At 35.7% G+C, this 19,267-nt stretch overlaps 1 protein-coding gene across 5 annotated transcripts in view; it reads right to left on the reverse strand.

Annotated features, from left to right (window-relative positions):
• STAM (signal transducing adaptor molecule) overlaps positions 1–19,267 on the reverse strand; it is a 75,352-nt gene that overhangs the window by 40,118 nt on the left and 15,967 nt on the right. For 2 of the 5 annotated variants that reach the window (XM_036274414.1, XM_036274386.1), the window contains one exon: positions 17,055–17,139. Coding sequence is in view for 3 of the 5 variants with exons in the window: in XM_036274386.1 (XP_036130279.1) it covers positions 17,055–17,139 (85 nt within the window). In the remaining 2 variants the exon portion in view is untranslated. Of the gene's footprint in view, positions 1–3,230; positions 3,245–17,054; positions 17,140–19,135; positions 19,212–19,267 lie in introns of those variants that run through there. The other 3 variants (XM_036274376.1, XM_036274397.1, XM_036274404.1) reach the window with 3 other exon arrangements.

Here is a 19,267-nt window from a genome sequence, read left to right on the forward strand (position 1 = left end):
AAAAATATTTAATAATTTGGTTGGATAAAAAAATCATTATTATGTGATATCTTATGCTTTATAAAACTTTTTCAAAGTCTCTTATTTCAAATCATGTCTCATCTCTACATCCCATTTGATAAGTAATTTTGTATCATAAAAGTAATAGGTTAAGTTGTGATAAAAAGGTTATTTTATACTCTTAAAAAAATTGTTACCATTGAAAAGAGAGTAAATTTAAATTCCAATTATTGCATCTATATTAAATCAATCAATAATTCTAGATCTATCAACTTTTTCAAAATAAATGTACCATCTCTTCATTATCTCCCTCATAAGGCCTTAAAAAAAAAGAACATTTTCCTTAAGATATTGCAAATATAAAAGAAAAACAGTAAATTATATATTAATAATAATAATAAGCTAGGTTAATTAATGTACTCACATAGTTCTAATTCCCTATGAGGTAGAAATTAAAAGTACAAAGATACTAATAATATTTTTCTAAACAGGAGCACACTTGGGTGTTTGGGGCAGAAAAATTTTATGTAGAGTAAAACTCTCTGGCATATCACACTCCTGGTCCGCATCTAATCAATGTTAGTAGTAACACTGTCAGTATGACAACCAAAACCATCCCTAATAGAGCAATACCATCAGGACTGAGAACCACTGCTAGACAGAAGCAGCACTGTAATACAGTAGAAAAAGATTTGTAGCTTGACAAACCTCATCTGTAATAGGGAATTCTAATGTTTCCTTATCAGTATGTTATTACAATACTAGAACGGTGCCAGGGACTTACACACACTCAACAATGTTCTAGAAAGCACAAACATGTCTTATTCTTCTATCGAGTTACTTTTACAACTTCAGCTTTCATAGCTATTTTAGAGTGATTTAAATTTTACATTTTCATCTGACATGCTTTAAAAAGTGCTTTACTACAACTTACCATTCAAGAATATACAGGGGTGGGCAAAAGCAGATTTACAGTTGTGAGTATGCGAAACAGAGTTAATAAAGCTACTGTAATAATCATAACCTTCATGTCTTTTTCCGTATGAACTGTAAACCCACCCCAGTATGTATATCTATATTGTGGAGAGAGGGAGAGTCTGTGTGTACGTAGAGCTTTTACTGCCTAGTAGGCACACACAATATGATATGGGAATTCAAATCTTTGCTGAATGAAGCCTTTATAATATATATAAACAGCCTAGCCAGTGTGGTTCACTGGATGAACACCAAGAGGTTGCCAGTTCGAATCCCAGTCAGGGGACATGACCAGGTTGTGGGTCCAATCCCTAGTGTGGGGCATGCAGGAGGCAGCCAATCGATGTTCTCTCTCATCAATGTTTCTGTCTCTCCCTCTCCCTTAATCTCTCTCTAAAATCAATTTTAAAAAATGTGTGTGTGTGTGTGTGTGTGTGTATATATATATATATATATACACGCACATACATATACATGTATGTGTGTGTGGTGTGTGTGTGTGTGTATACTCTAATATAAAATGTGAAAAATCAGAACTGGAATGAGTAATAACTACATATTCAATGACATTAAAAATGCGTATTTGATTTGTAATACACATTACATAAAACACAGTCTACACAACACAAGGGGAAGAAGAGTGAAACAGTGAGTACAAATATCAAATTCTCAATTTTGAGCTTGTACAGTAGATAGATATTTCTTATATGAAGGTTGATGGAACATGAATATGATAAGACAAATAATATTATTTAGCTATTTAAAGAACCCAGCGATTTCACTTCTGGGAATATATCCAAAGAATCCTGAAACACTAATTTGAAAGAATATATGCACCCCTATGTTCACTGCAGCATTATTTACAATAGCCAAGATTTGGAAGCAGCCCAAGTGCCCCTCAGTAGATGAGTAGATAAACAAGTTGTGGTACATTTACACAATGGAATACTACTCAGCCATGAAAGAAAAGAAAAAAGAGAAGAGAAGAGAAGAGAAGAGAAGAGAAGAGAAGAGAAGAGAAGAGAAGAGAAGAGAAGAGAAGAGAAGAGAAGAGAAGAGAAGAGAAGAGAAGAGAAGAGAGAAAATCTTACCTTTTGTGACAGCATGGATGGACCTGGAGGTTATTATGCTAAGTGAAATAAGCCAGTCAGAGAAAGACAACTGTCATATGATCTCACTTATATATAGAATCTAATGAACAAAATAAATAAACAAAACAGAAACAGACTCATAGATACAGAGAACAGACTGACAGCTGTCAGAGGGGAAGGTGGTTGGAGACTGGGTGAAAAAAGGGTGAAGAGATTAAATAAAAACAAAAAAGCTAAAACTAAAAAACACCTCCTCAGAGACACAGACAACAGCATGGTGATTACCAGAAGGAAGAGGAAAAGGGGATGGGTAAAGGGGGATAAATGATGATGGAAGGTGACTTAATTTGGGGTGGTGAACACACAATACAATATACAGATGATGTATTATAGAACTGTACACCTGAAACCCATATAATTTTCAGTCAAACAAAACACAATGCAATATAATGTATAATGTATTATAGAACTGTACACCTGAAACCCATATAATTTTATAAACCAATGTCACTGCACTAAATGCAATAAAAAATTTTTTAAAAAAGAACAAGTTTACGATCCTGAAGGACTTCATCAGAAAAGAAGGTAACTAAACTTCTACATACTACACATTGAGAATTATGGAAGGATAAATAACAGTCACCACATACTTAAATTCAGTATGGTGATATTTTGAATTTTCTAGACTATATAACAGTGAGGTATATTTCAGTCAAACAAAGCACAATGCAATATAATGTATGAGAGAGAAGAATCACTAAAAACTTCAACATAAAGTCAGCACGTCTTTAGTCATGATTTTAACTTTCCAATAACTGTTCATTATAGGTACTGGAGGACACAGTACAGAGAACTGAGAAAAAACCTGACTTCTAATTCTGCCTCTACGACTACTACAAGGAACATTAAAATCTCAGGACTTTAGTTTCCTTATTCATAAAATGATCTCTACAGTCACTAGAATTCTGTAGGTCTCATTCTATAAAATATATGGTTTTAAAAATCATACTAAAATACAAAAGTAAAATCATTGTCCAGGGTAAATAAAGATGGAAAAAAAAAAATTCTAATATAATCATCCTATTCCCTAGTCAAGAACGTGGGCCCTGCTACTATCTCTACTTTCTCCTGAATCATCATTCATCATCTCAGTTTCCCCCTTACAATGGATCATTCTCTTCAGCATATACAGATGTTATAATCCAGTTTACCTTCAGAGAAAAAAAAAAAACCATATCAAACAACCAGTTAAAGAAAAACTCCACTTAAACAGCAACAAGAAGGACAAAATACCTTACAAGAAACTACCAAAAATGTACAAGATTTAGAGGAAAACTTTAAAATATTACTAAAGGATATAAGCAGAACATATACTATGCTCTTAGAGAGGAAGATTTAATATTAATATCAAAGGCAATTTATTAATTTAAAACTAAGCCAATTTAAAAAGAAACAGTTTTGTTTTTAAAGTACTCAAACCAATCCCAAAGATTTTCCAGGAACAGTACAGAGGAGCAAGAGTTATCTAGGAAAACCTTGGGAGAATAAAACAAGGAAGGAAACTAGCTCTGCTAAATATTAAAATGTACTATATAAGGCTTTAATAATTAAAACCATGTGGCAGCAGCATATGAATAGACACATACCAAAAGGACAAAAGAAAAAGTTCAAAAAACAGATCCAAATACATATAAAAATGTAATATATAAAGGCAGAATTTCAAATCAGAAAGGTAAAGATGGGACCATTCATAAAATGATGTTGGAACTTTTGGGTAGCCAAACAGAAAAAAAATAAAGTTAAACCCATACATCATACTACATAACAACATAAATTCCAAATAGATCAAAGACTTAAATGTAAAACTGAAACCAAAGGTACAAGGACTTGGAAAGACAGTTTGATGGTTTCTTACAAAGCTAAACAGTCTTACCAAATAATCTAGTAACCATGCTCCTAGTTATTTATCCAATTGAGTTGAAAACCTATGTGTGTACACACACATACACACACACAGTACATAAATGTATTTTATAGAAGTTTTATTCACAATCACCTGAAACTGGAAGCAATCAAGATATTCTTCATTCTTCAATAGGTGAAAAAAATAAACTATGGTACATACATATAATGGAATATTATTCAGAAATAAAAAGAAATGAGCTATCAAACCATAAAAAGACATAAATAAAGCTTAAGTATATTTGCTTACTTAGCATAAAACCAATCTGAAAAGGCTACTTACTATATGATTCCTATTATATGACGTTTCCAAAAGGCAAAAAACAGTATAAAATTTAGTGGCTATCAGGTTCAGAGGAAGGGGGGAAAGGAATGAACAGGTGGAGGACAGAACATTTTTTTTTTTTTTTTTATCCTCACCCGAGGACATTTTTCCATTTTTTGTTCAGATAGAGCGGGAGGGAGAGAGAGGAACAGAGAGAAAGAGAAAAACATCGACGTGAAGGGACACATCGAGTGGCTGCCACCCGCACGACCAACCAGGGCCGGGGACAAACTGCAACCAAGGTACACGCCCTTAGCGGGAACCGAACCCAGGTCTCTCTGTACCGCAGGCCGACGCTCCAACCGCTGAGCCAAACTGGCCAGGGCAGGACAGAATATTTTTAGGATGGTGAAACTATTTGGTTGATACTGTAATGATAAATACAAGTCATTATGGATTTGATAAAACTATACAAGAAACAGATTAAACCTTAATATAAACAATGAACTTTAGTTAATAACAATGTATCAATATGAGTTCATTATTTGTAAAATAGGTACCACACTAATTCAAGATGTTAATAATATGGGAAACTGTATGCTAGGGGTGGAGTAGGTATATGGAATTCTTTGTACTATCAGCTGAATTTTTATTTTATTTTAATCCTCACCCAATGATATACTCTATTGCTTTCAGAGAGAGGAGAAAGAGAGATACAGATGTGAAAGAGAACCATTGATCGGTTGCCTCACACTCACCCCAACCAGACACCAAACCTGAAACTCAGGCATATTCCCCGGCTGGGAATTGAACCCAGGACCCTTCAGAGTACAGGACTGCACTCCAACCAACTGAGCCACACTGGCCAGGACTGCTCAATTTTTCTTTAAGTCTAAAATTGTATTAAAAAAACAAAAAGTCTATTAATTAGAAAATAAAAAATGAAACCCTAAAAGAGGTGAGATAATTCCACCAAAACCTTGGAAAATTCCTGTGTAACTCAAAATTCAATAAAACAAAAGAAAAGACTGATATATTCAACTGTATAAAAATCACAAACTTCTGAAGAAAACAAACAAAAAAGCAAAGTCAATGGAAATACATATATGTATACACACACACATATGCAACTCGTATTACAGATATGTTCCTAATAAATCGAGGATTCTTAGAAATGAGGAAAAGATATATACATATAGTTCACAGAAAAGGAAATACAAATAGCTCTTGAAAATAGAAAAAGATGTTCAACCCAGCAAAGGATAAGAGTGAGCTTTTGACTTGATGTAAGCCTATCCCACCCACCTCTCAAGCCTCTTTACCTTTATGGAAAGGAATCGAGAGAGCTCCAGCCCTGACTGGTTTGGCTCAGAGGTTAGAGCAACAGCCTGCAGTCCAGAGAAACCCAGGTTCGGTTCCCGCTAAGCGCGCCGCGTACCTCAGTTGCAGTTTGTCCCCGGCCTTGGTTGGTCGTGTGGGCGGCAGTCACTCGAAATGTCCCTTTCACGTCGATGTTTCTCTCTCTCTGTTCCTCCCTCTCCCTCCCACTCTACCTGAACAAAAAAATGGAAAAATGTCCTCAGGTGAGGATAAAAAAAAAGAGAGAGAGAGAGAGCGCTCCAACTACTCTCCTTTCCAGGTGTCCAAGATTCTGTCTGCAGAGGTCAATAGAAAGTTGCTCAATAGAAAGTTGCTACTAACCAGTAATTGATAACTGGAAGACATATGTGGTTTATACCAGCTCCTACAAGAAGCGCCGGACTATCCTTTCCATCACTGAACAGCTCTGCATATCCATTACCAACTTGGGAAACCGGCTGTATCCTCTATAATTCACAGCCCAGTAGAACAAAAGCCCCTATCATGGGTCCTTTTGCTCTACAGAAACCTGACTCTCCAAAGTGGATACTACTCCTATAGCCATCTGAACTGGTGGCTTTTTGTCCTCCTACATTAAATGAGGTATGTACTGGTCCTCTTTGATCTCTTTGCTACTTCCAAATCATTCTCCCTTCTTCTTTCCCAAAACAGTCCAGTTCTGATCATGTCAGACTACCTTCTTCTTGCAGTTCATTTAGAAAAACTCAACTGCCCCACCTCTCAACAATTTTAACTCCTGGCTCACTGTCACTCTTTCCAACACTACTCCTGTCTTAACTATCAGAGATGTTAATGATAATGTAAGTGATGCTTCCAATATCTTGGCTTTTTTACTTCTATCCCAACCTTATTATTATTAACTGTTGTGGTCACATCCTAGACCACATTCTGACCAATGACTGAAATAATCATAATTTCAATCACTCCTATAATTACCTTACATGTTTCCAACTCACTCACTCTCTTTTATACCCAACTCTGTGCTCATTTAGGCAACTCACCTCTGCTTCATCTACTCTACATCTTTCAAGTCCTTAGAAAGCACCAAGTGTTCTGTACCTTGCAGCATTCATGCAGATGCTATTCCTTCTGCCTAGGACCTGTTTTCAGTTGTTTCCTTGTTCAAATTGAAAAATCTTAGCATAAATGTTATCCCCACACACACTAACAAATTTAAGTAGGTCTCCCCTTCTATTCTCCACTAAAGCACTCTGCTCATTATATTCTTAGCCCATTATCCATTCACCTGGTTATTTCTACCTTGCACTAGTAGACTGTAACCACAGCTAATGGCAAAAGTTGTGCTTGTTTTAATCACCACTGTATGCAAAAAGCATGAGGCCCAGCCAGTACTCACAGTTTGTCAAATAAAGAAAAAATGATAATGCAAACAGAATGAAACCATATACCGTAGTTCTGTGATGTTAAGAAAGTGAAAGAGACATGGAAATCAACATCAAGCTCTACCAAAAGAAAAAAAAAAATCTCTTAATTTTATTTCTTGTGGAACTCTTCCCTTAATTTAAAGTACAGTAAAGAATCCCAAATATGGCCCTGACCAGTGTGGCTCAGTGGGCAGAATGTTGGCCAGTTGCACCAAAGGGTCTCAGGTTCAATTGCTGGTCAAAGGCACATACTGGGTTGCAGGTTTGATCCCCAAACCCCATCCAGGCACATACAGGAGGCAACCAATCAATGTGTCGCTTTCACACGGATGTTTCTGTCTCTGTCTCTCCCCTTTCCTCCCTCCCACTCTCTCCCTAAAAAAAAAGAATTCCAAACATGAATCAGATTCTCATTTGTAAACTTAAAAACCTACAGTACATAGAGCTGCTCTGTTGATTAAATAAAATGCTTATAAGGGACTTAAACAAGACTTGGTAAATAATAAGCAGTCAATAAATGTTGGTTGTTATTCTTAAAAGAACACTTTTTAAAAGACTTTGAAAATTACGGAAATTGAGAATATGATCATAATAAAATATACATTGCAAGAGAACTATTTCTCTCCCTCATGCTGCTCTTCCAACTTGAAGACCTCTAGATCAGAGATTAATTGTCTCTTAAAAAATCAGGAATACAGTTTTTCCTTTGTTTGATGAGATGTCCCATGGTTTTTCTGGTATGCTGTTTCCCTCATTGCAAAGGACCAATAAACTTGGCACTGTTGGACTACCAAAAAAAAAAAAAAAATCAGAAATACAGTATTCCATCAACTTCTAGTTGAATGTCAGAAAAAGTGAGTCCAGGTCCAGGACAAGACAAAATAAAGAGCCAATGAAAAACATTTTTAACAAACTCTTTCCAAAAGGCTTTATGTTTACATTTTTCACAAAATATTAGTAATCACTATTATTTTATCCTTCTAATTCTGTTTGAATAAATCAAAACTTACAACCTAAATAGATCCCTTAACCAAGTTTAAAAAAAGGTATGTTTTCCACCTTCAATCAACTATATCTTTATCTAAGCAAAGACAGTTAAAATATAAAATAATAGTACCAATTAATCTGGCTGTCAATTACAGAACCTTAATTTTAACTTTGTGTGGATAAGCAATACCTACACTCACATTTTTTTATATATAATAGAAACAAATCAATCAAAATTAACAGACAAAAGCTATTTTTATTATGTGGAGACATATTAAAGAAAACTGCTACAATCACTCTGAAAGATCTCTTGATTCTAAACAAACAGAGACTTTTTAGTCCATCATATGACCTCACTGGCTAGGCATTTTTCAGTACTTACTCAAACACTGGAACTGCACACTAAAAATCATGTGAATATCTTAGGAAGATAGAAAACAATTTTCAGAATGTTTCTAAGGTTGAAAATCCAACATATTCAAAGATTTCAGGCTTAAGAATAAAGCCTATAACCCTTATGAAGCAAACAGGAATTACATGTATTAGGTTTCCTAAAATTGGTATAATTATTTTAAATTATTTAAAATTTTAAATTAATAATTATTAAAGTATGTTAAATATTCTAAATGCCACTAATCAAAACGGATGCTATACTAGAAAATTATTTCTAAATTTGTCAATTTTTACAAGTAATTAGTAATGTAATACTAATAGACATTTAAAAAATGCATTTCTAAGGAGAGGATATATTAAGGAATTACACATGTAAAATAGTGTATAGAGTATGCCGGTTAACTATGAATGGGGGAAATATATTGACACCTGTGTAAAGAAACAATGAAAAGATATAAAAGAAACAAAAGGGATTACCTATAGAGGATGGGGGAGAAAAAAGAGATAGGACATTTGTCAATGTTCATCTTTTTAAATTGTTTTAATGTTTGAGCTTTGTGAATATGTATCATTTTTAAAATGAAAAAGTACATTTTTATTATATAGAAATATTATAAATTTGTTTTTAAAACAGCAAATAGAGACACGTATATGTATGTGTGCTTTAAAGAACAGAACAGTAAGATTTTCTTTAAAGAAGGGAAGAATTAAGGAGCATTCTTCAAAACACCACTGGGAGCCATGTTTTTGAGGCACAGTTCTGACTAATGAAAATTTCACAACAATGGCTCTTTTTTTCCCCTTAAAACTTACGAATATCTTCCAAACTACCAGAACTCTAAAACATGACTGTAACATAAAGAAAAAAGGAGAAAAAAAGGCCAAAGGATTTTTAAAAATTATTTCCTTAGGGAGGAAAGACCTAAATTACTATAAATTACTGTATTTATATATTAAATAACTCAATAATATATTGCTGGTTACAAATCATTTTGATCAAAAAAAAAAATCTTAAAGAGAAATGTTTTTCGTAAAGTTCCCTTCACCATCCCTAAATCATCCCCCTTAAATAGATCTATACATTTTACAAAACTTCAGATTAACACCAAATGGTAATACTTTTTTTTTAGGTTTGAGAATATCTTTTATTTTTTTGCAATTTTTATTACAGATGTTTGTTACAGATGTTTCAGATGTTTCTCCCCCCTCTCAGACATCCTCCCCCCTCCCCCCATCCTAGCATTGTTGGATGTGTCTATTGCTTACACATACATGTATATAAGTTCTTTGGTTTATTTCATCCCTGCCTCCCCCACCCCACCCCTGAGGTTTTTCAGTCTGAACTCTAGTTCTATGTCTCTGGGTCTATTTTGTTCATCAGCTTATTTTGTTCATTATACTCCACAAATAAGTGAGATCATGTGGTATTTGTCTTTCTCTGACTGGCTTATTTCGCTTAGCATAATACTCTCCAGGTCCCTCCACATCGTCTCAAGGATGAGAGATCTCTCTTTTTTATAGGAGAATAGTGTTCCACTGTGTATATGTACCACGGCTTTTTAATCCATTCATCTACTGATGGACACTTGGGCTGTTTCCAGATCTTAGCGATTGTAAATAGTGCTGCTATGAACATGGGGGTACATATATTCTTTCTGACTGGTGTTTCAGGCTTCTTAGGGTATATTTCTAGAAGTGGGATCACTGGATCAGATGGCAGTTCAATTTTTAATTATTTGAGGAAACACCATATTGTTTTCCATAGAGGCTGCACCAGTCCGCATTCCCACCAGCAGTGTACTAGAGTCCCCTTTTCTCCACACCCTTCCCAGCATTTGTTGTTTGATGATTTGTTGATGGAAGCTATTATGGCAGGTGTGAGGTGATACCTCATTGTTGTTTTAATTTGCATTTCTCTGATGATTAATGACTTTGAGCATTTTTTCATGTGTCTCTGAGCCATTTGTACGTCCTATGAAATATGCCGTAGGTATTTTAATGGAGATTGCATTGAATCAATAGATTACTTTGGGTAGTATGGACATTTTAATGATGTTAATTCTTCCAATCCATGAACAAGGTATATGTTTCCACTTTTTTTATATCTTCCTCTATTTCTTTTTTCAGTGTCCTATAGTTTTTTGCAAATAGGTCCTTTATTCTTTGGTTAATTTTATTCCTAGGTATCTTAAGCTGTCTTCCTGTTTTTTAATTGTTTTTTTTTTTTTTTTTTTTCCTTTTGGTTCTCTGATTGGGTGAGTTTTTATACCCTGTCTTCTAATTCACTGATCCGGTCCTCGGCTTCCTCTACTCTGCTGGTTATTCCTTCAAATGTGTTTATTTCTGCTATGTCATTCATCATTTCCACTTGGTTGGTTTTCAATGTTTCTGTATCTTTACTCATGCTGTTGAGCTTCCTCATTATCATCACTCTGAATTCTACCTTTGATAACCTGATGAACTGCATTTCATTTTATCTCTTCTTCGGTAGAGTTCTCTTGTTCTTTCATTTGAAATGTGTTTCTTTGTTTCACCATTTTTGCTACCTCAGTGGGTTTTGGAGCCTGCCAAATTTTCCCTGTGGGTATTAGTGTTCCGCTAGTTGTGGCTCCCTCTACTGGGATTAGATGAGTGTGGGAGGACCCAAGTTTAACACCACTGTCAAGTCTTACTTTTCTGGGTAGATCTGCAGGCTGAGGAAAGGTTCAGTTATCCTCTACCGTTTGGCCTGAAGGCTATTAGTCTCAGTTACTTGATAAGTCTTGGGCTGCAGTCCTCAACAGAATAAAAAAAATCCCTTAGGTCTTTAGGGTAAGAAAATTTCCAGTGGGTGGGGCAGATGCCTGCTGGCTATTAATGAGCCTCAATTTGCATTTCTCTGGCCCAGCCAGGTGGTGTTACATTCCTAAGGAAAGAGCTGTTGCTTCTCCCCAGAGCTCTGGGAAGAGGCTCTTTGTGTAAGATGGCTACTGTCCTGTGAGGGAATGATTCAGCCCAAAACTCCCATTGCCCTCCCAGCTCTCCAAGCTCCCAAGTCTCCTTACACAGTTCCAGTCCAGTCCGCCCTCCTTCTGCTAGAGCCCAAGATGAGTAGCTGCAGCTAATTTAGTGCTCTGTCCCAGCCCTCTGCACTGTAGAGCCAGCTTAAGATTTTATCCGCATGGGAGCTGTTCACAGCTAAAACAGCTGCTGTCTGTGTGCTCCCAGCCTGCCCTCTTGTGCCTCCACAGTTCCTACCAGGCTCAACTGAGTGTCCACTTTCTGTCCCTGGTTATATGGGTCCTCTCCAGCTGCTTTTCTGTTGGTTTTTCATGATGATTCATCTTTATTTTAGTTGTAATTCCAGTTTTATACTGGGAGATGGTCTGTATAGCTTCCATTCACTCTGCCGCCATTTTTGGTTATACTTTTTTAAAAAATCTAGATTATTGCCTAAAAAAATAAATTTATAAACTGCATTCCAATCTATAACTTCCTTCTACATTAACCTACCCTGTCTAAATTTGTCTCAGGAAAACTGATGTCCCCTTTTCGGTCTCATTATCAAGTACACATCTCAGTCTTCTCTAAAGCATACTAGATATCTGGAATACCTCACTGACAACCTACAATGTTGTTCAATATTCTTATGCTACCACCAGCAACCCATATCTAAACATATGTATCCAGGTTCTGAGATAACATAAACCATATAAATCTCCATAAGTTTCCACATACATTAAATATAAAATGATTTAAAATATTAAAAACAAACAGTAAATGGTTTTATGGTACTGGGGAGGGGAAAATGGAAAGTTGTTTAATAGGTAGAGAGATGACCGGCCAGTTTGATTCAGTGGATTTAGTGTCATACCAGGGACTCAGAGAGCCTAGTTCGATTCCTGGTCAGGGCACATGCCCAGGTTGTGGGCCTGATCCCCAGTGGGAGGCATGCAGGAAGCGGCCAATCAATATTCTATCATCTCTCTCCCTCTCCCTTCCTCTCTCTCTACAAAAATCAATAAAAACATATTTTAAAAAATAGGATTTTAGCCCAGCTGGTGTGGCTCAGCACCAATCCATGCACCAAGAGGCTGTCGGTTCAATTCCCGGTCAGGGCATATGCCCAGGTTGTGGGCCAGATCCCTGGTGGGGGGCATGCAGGAGGCCACCAATCAATGCTCTCTCTCATTGATGTTTCTGTCTTTCTCTCCCCGTCTCTCTTCCTCTCTTTCTAAAATCAATAAAGAATAAATTTTAAAAAATAAAATCAAAAAAATAAATTTAAAAAAATATATGATTTTAGAGAGAGAAGAAGGGAGGAGAGAAACATTTATGAGAAAGAACATTGACTGGCTGCCTCCTGCATGCCTGCTACTGGAGATTGGGCTCACAATCTGGGCATGTGCCCTGTCCGGGAACCAAACCAGCGACTTCTTGATGCATGGGTCAACACTCAACCAGGCAAGAAAATATTTTATTGTATAATACTGTCTTGATAACAATGCAATCAGAATATTTTTATTACTTTTTAACAGAGAAAGAGACCCAGGAAGGCAAAGGTACCAAATGTCCAAGAAAGTTAAAATGTGGCCCTGATGCTATGTAAAACATTCTTGAAGATAAACCATACGCAAGAATAAATATTGAGTGTTTGATATTTAAAAACAAACTTCAATATTAGAATGCTACCACAATTATTAATCATTTTCAACAATTCTTTATTAACAAAAGCTGTAAAAAAAATACTGCATTTACATAAATAAATAATTTAGGAGGATTTAAAGGAACTAGGGAGCAATACTTGTCAAGAGATGAAAAAAATAAGTGGAAGAAAAAAAAGAAAGACAACAAAAGAGGAAGGGAAAAAAAAAATACTGATTAAAAGGACAAATAGAACCACCTCTCATTATTTAAATTAGTAAAGTTGAAAATACTAAGTAAATTTATACAGCTAGCATAATGTCAATTAAAATCCCCAAAAGGACAACTAAAACATTAAGAAATATACTGAGAGTATTTTGTCTGAATTTTAAAGAAAAGAAAATGAGCATGTACCTAAACCTATAGATAGATTTTTCAAAAAGACAAATAGTTTTTAAAGTTACAAATTAGTACATCTTAAATATATATGGACAACGTGGATGAACCTGGAGGGCATTGATGCTAAGCAAAATGAATCAAGAAAGACAAATACTTTATGATTGACAGGTGTAATATAAACAACTCAGAAACAGAGAACAGAGGGGCAAAATGGGTGAATGTGGTCAAAAGGTACAAACATCTAGTTATAAAATAAGTAAGTTCTGAGGATGTAATGTATGGCATGGTGAGTATAGTTACAATACTGTATTGTATAAATGAAAGTTGCTGAGAGTATAGATCTTAAAAGTTATCACAAGAAAAAATAGAGAAAAGTAAACAAATGTTTGTAGTGTAATATTAACATGAAGAAAAACAAACTGATCTCTTCGTCTTTATTATACATGATACAGAATTTCAGATGAATTACATATTTATTTTTTAACTAGAAAAATATGGACTGTTTCTAGTAACGAAAGGCAGTGTGTCTTTTCATGTCAAGCAACTAACCAAATTATCATAAAAGTATCTACAAAATGAAGGACACCAAAGTAAAGATAAAAAGAAAACCAACGGTGGAAAAAAGAGAGAAGGAACTGTACAACTGAAATGCTAGATAAACGTTTTATCTCCAAAATATATAGGGATGGAGCTAGGTCGATATCCACTTCCCAACAAACCGTCACAGAGGTGCACCCATTTAACCACATTTATAAACACTACACACACACACACACACACACACGTATATATATAGATCTCATACTCAAAACAAGCCCCCTATAAAGAAGATAATATTTTCATTATGTAGCAAACTAGAAAGGTAAGTTACTTATCCAATATAACTAGTTAGGAGGTAACAGGGAGGATTTGAATCCAGGCAGTCTCACTCCAGAGTCCATGCTCTCAACCACTAAGCTACTTGTTTCTTTCCTCTGTATAACAAAAATTCATGGACCTTTCATTCTACAAATCTAAGTCTACTAAACAGCTATAAATTACTATCATAAAAGGCAAAACAAGGAAGAATAGTTTTGGTATGGTGCTTTAAGGATTCAGAGGACCATAAGATGATTTTCAGTAAAGGGGATGAGGAAAGACTTTATTGAAGAAATAAATATCTATGCTGGATCTGGAAGACATAGAGACAGAACATGGTAGAAGAAAATACTCCATACTGAAGAAATAGAATGACCAACAGCACTAAACTAAGGTAGAAAAGCACTGACAAATCAAATGCTTGAGTTGAAAAGAATGGTGCAAATGGAAGTGGAAAGAAATGCCAGGTGAATTCACAAATCTAGGCATGGTCAAGAATGTGGTAACTAATGTCTCAAGTAAAAGGCAGGGAAGCAATAGAAATACAGAAAAAGGAATGGCCCTGGCCAGTTTGGCTCAGTGGTTGGAGCGTCAGCCCTCAGACCAGGGAGTCTCAGGTTCGATTCTGGTCACAGGCACATACCTTGGTTGAGGTTCTGGGGTGCTATAGGAGGTGGCCAATAGATGTGCTTCTCTCACATCAATGTTTCACTCTCTCCCCTGCACCTCCCTCCCACTCTATCTGAAAATCAATGGTGAGGATTTTTTTAAAAAATTAATAAAAAAAGGAATGGATATATAGCACACAGTGCTACTCAAATTTCAATTATATTAAGGAACTAACAAGGTCAGAAAGAACAAGACTTAGTATATGAATATTTGTCTTTACTGATTTTAGAGAGAGGAAGGGATAGGGAGATAGACATCGATGAGAGAACATCAATTGGCCATCTCCTGCATGCCCCACACTGGGGATCTGGCCCACAACCTGGGCATGTGCCCTGACTGGGAATTGAACCAACGACCTCTTGGTGCACAAGTCAATGCTCAACCATTGAGTCACACTGGCCAGGCAAAGACTTAGTACATTAAATATAAAGACCAGAAAGGGGATGGAGAAGGCCACATTTTTGGGAACCTTACACACGAAGCATAGTAGGTGCCTAAAAGGGCTAAAGTGAAGGGGTTAAAAAGACTTGAAGACAAACTACTCCAGCGGGTTTGGCCATATTCAAGATCTTAACTAAAGAGACTTTATAACATTCTAAAGGATATTGTGGAGGTGGAATGAAAGAATGACTGAGGTTTTAAATGCAAATAAAAGAATAATCTCATTAACAGAAACAGAAAACAAAGAAGGAAAAGTAGGTTTAAAGATAAAAGAGACACAAGGTCAGGTTTATAGATGGTGAGATTAAGGCTTATACAGTATGATTATCCAGAAATAATACTGTGTTCACAGAACTAGTGATTGGGTAAGAAAAATTAAAGCTTAATATACATATATCACCTATATAGAGATACCTGAAAGTTGTCATATTTCAAAAGAAGACGCATTAGAAAAGAAAAAACTATTGGATCAAAGGAAGTTTAAGAAATTACCTATATTTAGAAGGGAAAGAACAGCCAAAAGAGGTACATAAGAGGTTAAGATCGCCACCAGAAGAATCAAGTATAATGCAGCAGCTGTCCCTAACACTTTTCACATAAAAGTACATGAGTAAGATAACATGTGTGAGGCATCAATGCTTAAGTAATGGATGTTATTAGCCCAGGAATTAAGAAAATCATTAATCTATATAGTTAATCCACTCACTGAACGGTTTAGAAAGCTCTGTATTTCGCAAAAGCCCATATGCCAAAAAGTGCCTTTTTTTAATCCTCACCCAAGGACATTTTTCCATTTTTTGTTCAGATAGAATGGGAGGGAGACAGAGGAAAAGAGAGAGAGAGAGAGAGAGAGAGAGAGCGTGCGACGTGAAAGGGACACATGGAGTGGCTGCCTCCCGCATGACCCCAACTAGGGCCGGGGACAAACTGCAACCGAGGTGCGTGCCCTTAGTGGGAACCAAACCTGGGTCTCTCTTGACCACAGGCCAATGCTCTAACCATGGAGCAAAACCGGCCGGGGCTCCCTAACTAAAGTGCCTTTTTCAAGTTGTCACCGATCAGCTGGGAAGAATGTTGCAGATGTGACAAAGAAGAAAAGAACTCAGAAATGACCACCAAACTTTGTAACTGAGAAGTCCCTGATGACTTGAAAAATCAGTGAAAAAAGCTAGATTTCAGGAGGAAAAGAATGATTAATTAAAGTAGCAGCAATATTTTTAACAGTCATGTTACTCTAATTGATTATAAGTAACCTAAATAGGATGATTCTTCAAATCTTTCTAGAAAAAACTTTCTTAAATTATAATTGTATGCCTGGCCAGAGTGGCTCAGTGGACTGAGAATCGTCCTAAGGACTGAGAAGTCCCAGTTCAATTCCCAGTCAGGGCACATGCCTGTATTTCGGGCTTGATCCATAGTAGGGGGCATGCAGGAGGCAGCCAATCAATGTTTCTCTCTCCTTTCCTCTCTCTCTAAAAAAAAAAAAAAATTAATATAACATATTTAAAAAATTAAATAAATAAATAAATTATGATTGTAATATGTTCTATCTTCTTATCCTTGTTTTATTCATATTAATAAAAATGAAAAATGAATAAAAATCCTTTGAAACTTTGCAATACTTACCCAGTGCGAGACTGACCAACTTTGTCACAAATATCCAAAATGAGGCCCCAATCCTCAGCAGTATTCATCTCACTGGTTGCTTTCTCTGTATATTATAAAAAGAAATTGCAGAAATATTATTGTTTAAAAATCTTTAAGAGGTAAATAATCAGATTCACATCATCAAACTGTATAACCAAATATCAACAACACAAATCATAATAATTGCTAGCAGTCTGATAAATGAGATGTTCAAGTCCATCTTTAAAAGAAAGGAAGGGCACTTTTATTATCTATCACAATTATTTTCCTCATTTACATTTAAGTTGCTTGTTACTTAGTATAAAAAACAAGCCATTGATTTTTCTTTATTAAAATAATTATATACAGGTCTATCTCTTTCTACACATAGAAAGACAAAAATAAAAAATATTTTCATTATCAAATAATTCTTAGCTTTACTTGCCAGTGAAGGAACATGACTAGGCACAGATCTCTATAAAATGTTTCAGGTAATTAGATTAATTACCTACATTTGATTTGGGGTTCTGATAAGGAGAAATTGAACAAAAGAAAAATAAACTTTAACTGAGTATTTCCCTTAAACAAAAACCTGACAAATTAAAGATATCAAAAGAGGGAAAACAGGAGAAATAGTAACAGCAACAATACCTCAAAAGCTTTGTAATAATGTAGATACATGATAACCTACTCAGAAGACCAAGAACGGTAAATCATATATTGGCAGTAAGAAAAAAAGCATAGCCCTGGCTGGTCTGACTCAGAGGTTAGAGCGTACAGACCAGAGAGACCCAGGTTCAGTTCCCACTAAGGGCACATACCTCGGCTGGGGTCATGTGAGTGGTAACCAGTCGATGTGTCTCTCTCACATCAATGTTTCTCTTTCTCTCTTCCTTCCTCTCTCCCTCCCGCTCTATCTTAAGATAAATGCAAAAATGTCATTGGGTGAGGATAAAAAAAAAATTTTTTAAAGAAAAAAAAGGGTAAGAATCAACCTGTTTTATACCAATGAATTCTCAGAAAATTCAAGTATTGGTAGCAAAAGGAAGTCTGCAATTGAGAGTGAAGAATAAAGAAGACTTAAAGTTAGGTATAATGGGTTAATGCTGTTTGAAATGTAGGTAGGGCTTAGAAATTCATCATTCCATTCTAATAAGGACTAAAAAAGTGAAAAATTACCAACTCTTCTTCGATCCCTCAGAAGTGAGGTCACTGCCCCCAAAATTAGAAACACAGATAGGTAGATACACAGAATCACAACTAAGAGCAGAAACCCATAAGTGGAAACCAATACCAGGGCATGAAAATCTAAACAGTAACAAATTGCTGGAGAGCTATCCATGTTCACTGATAGAAGACTCAGTATTGTTAAGATGTCAGTTCTTCCCAACTCAAAATGGATCATAGATATAAATGTATAACAACCTATAAAACACCTAGAGCCTTGGCCGGTGTGGGTCAGTCAGTTGGGCATTGTCCCATGCAACAAAAGGTTGCTAGTTTAATTCCTGGTCAGGGCACAGGCACCAGTTGCAGACTCGATCCCCGGTAGGAGACATGCAGGAGGCAGCTGACCAATGTTTTGCTCTCACATTGAAATCTCTCTCTCTCTCTCTCTCTCTCTCTCTCTCTCTCTCTCTCTCTCTCTCTAAAAATCAGTTAAAAATAAAAAAGAAGAAGAAAAAAACTAGAAGACAACACAGGATAAAATCTAGATGACCTGAGTATAGCAATGACTTTTTAGATATAACACCAAAGACATGATCCATGAAGGAAATAACTGATAATATGGATATCATTAAAATTATAAACTTCTGTTGTCTGTAAAGAAAATCAGATGATAAGCCACAAACTAGGGGAAAATATTTGCCAAACATATCTGATAAAGGACTGAGATCCAAATAATATAAAGACCTCTTAAAACTCAATGATAATAATTCAATTAAAAAACAACCAAAAGACCTGAACAGGCACCTCACCAAAGAAGACCTACAGATATCAAATAAATATCTGAAAAGATGCTCCACATCATGTCATTAGGGAATTACAAATTAAAACAACAGTAAGATATCATTACACACCTATTAGAATGGCCAAATTCAAAACACTAACGTCAGCATATGCTCGTGAGGATGTAGAACAGGAACTTGTCCTCATTGCTAGTTAAAATGCAAAATGGTACAGACACTTTGGAAGACATTTTGACAGTTTCT

The sequence above is a fragment of the Molossus molossus genome, unplaced genomic scaffold (assembly GCF_014108415.1).
Source record: "Molossus molossus isolate mMolMol1 unplaced genomic scaffold, mMolMol1.p scaffold_m16_p_1, whole genome shotgun sequence".
In the NCBI taxonomy this organism is placed as follows: Eukaryota; Metazoa; Chordata; class Mammalia; order Chiroptera; family Molossidae; genus Molossus; species Molossus molossus.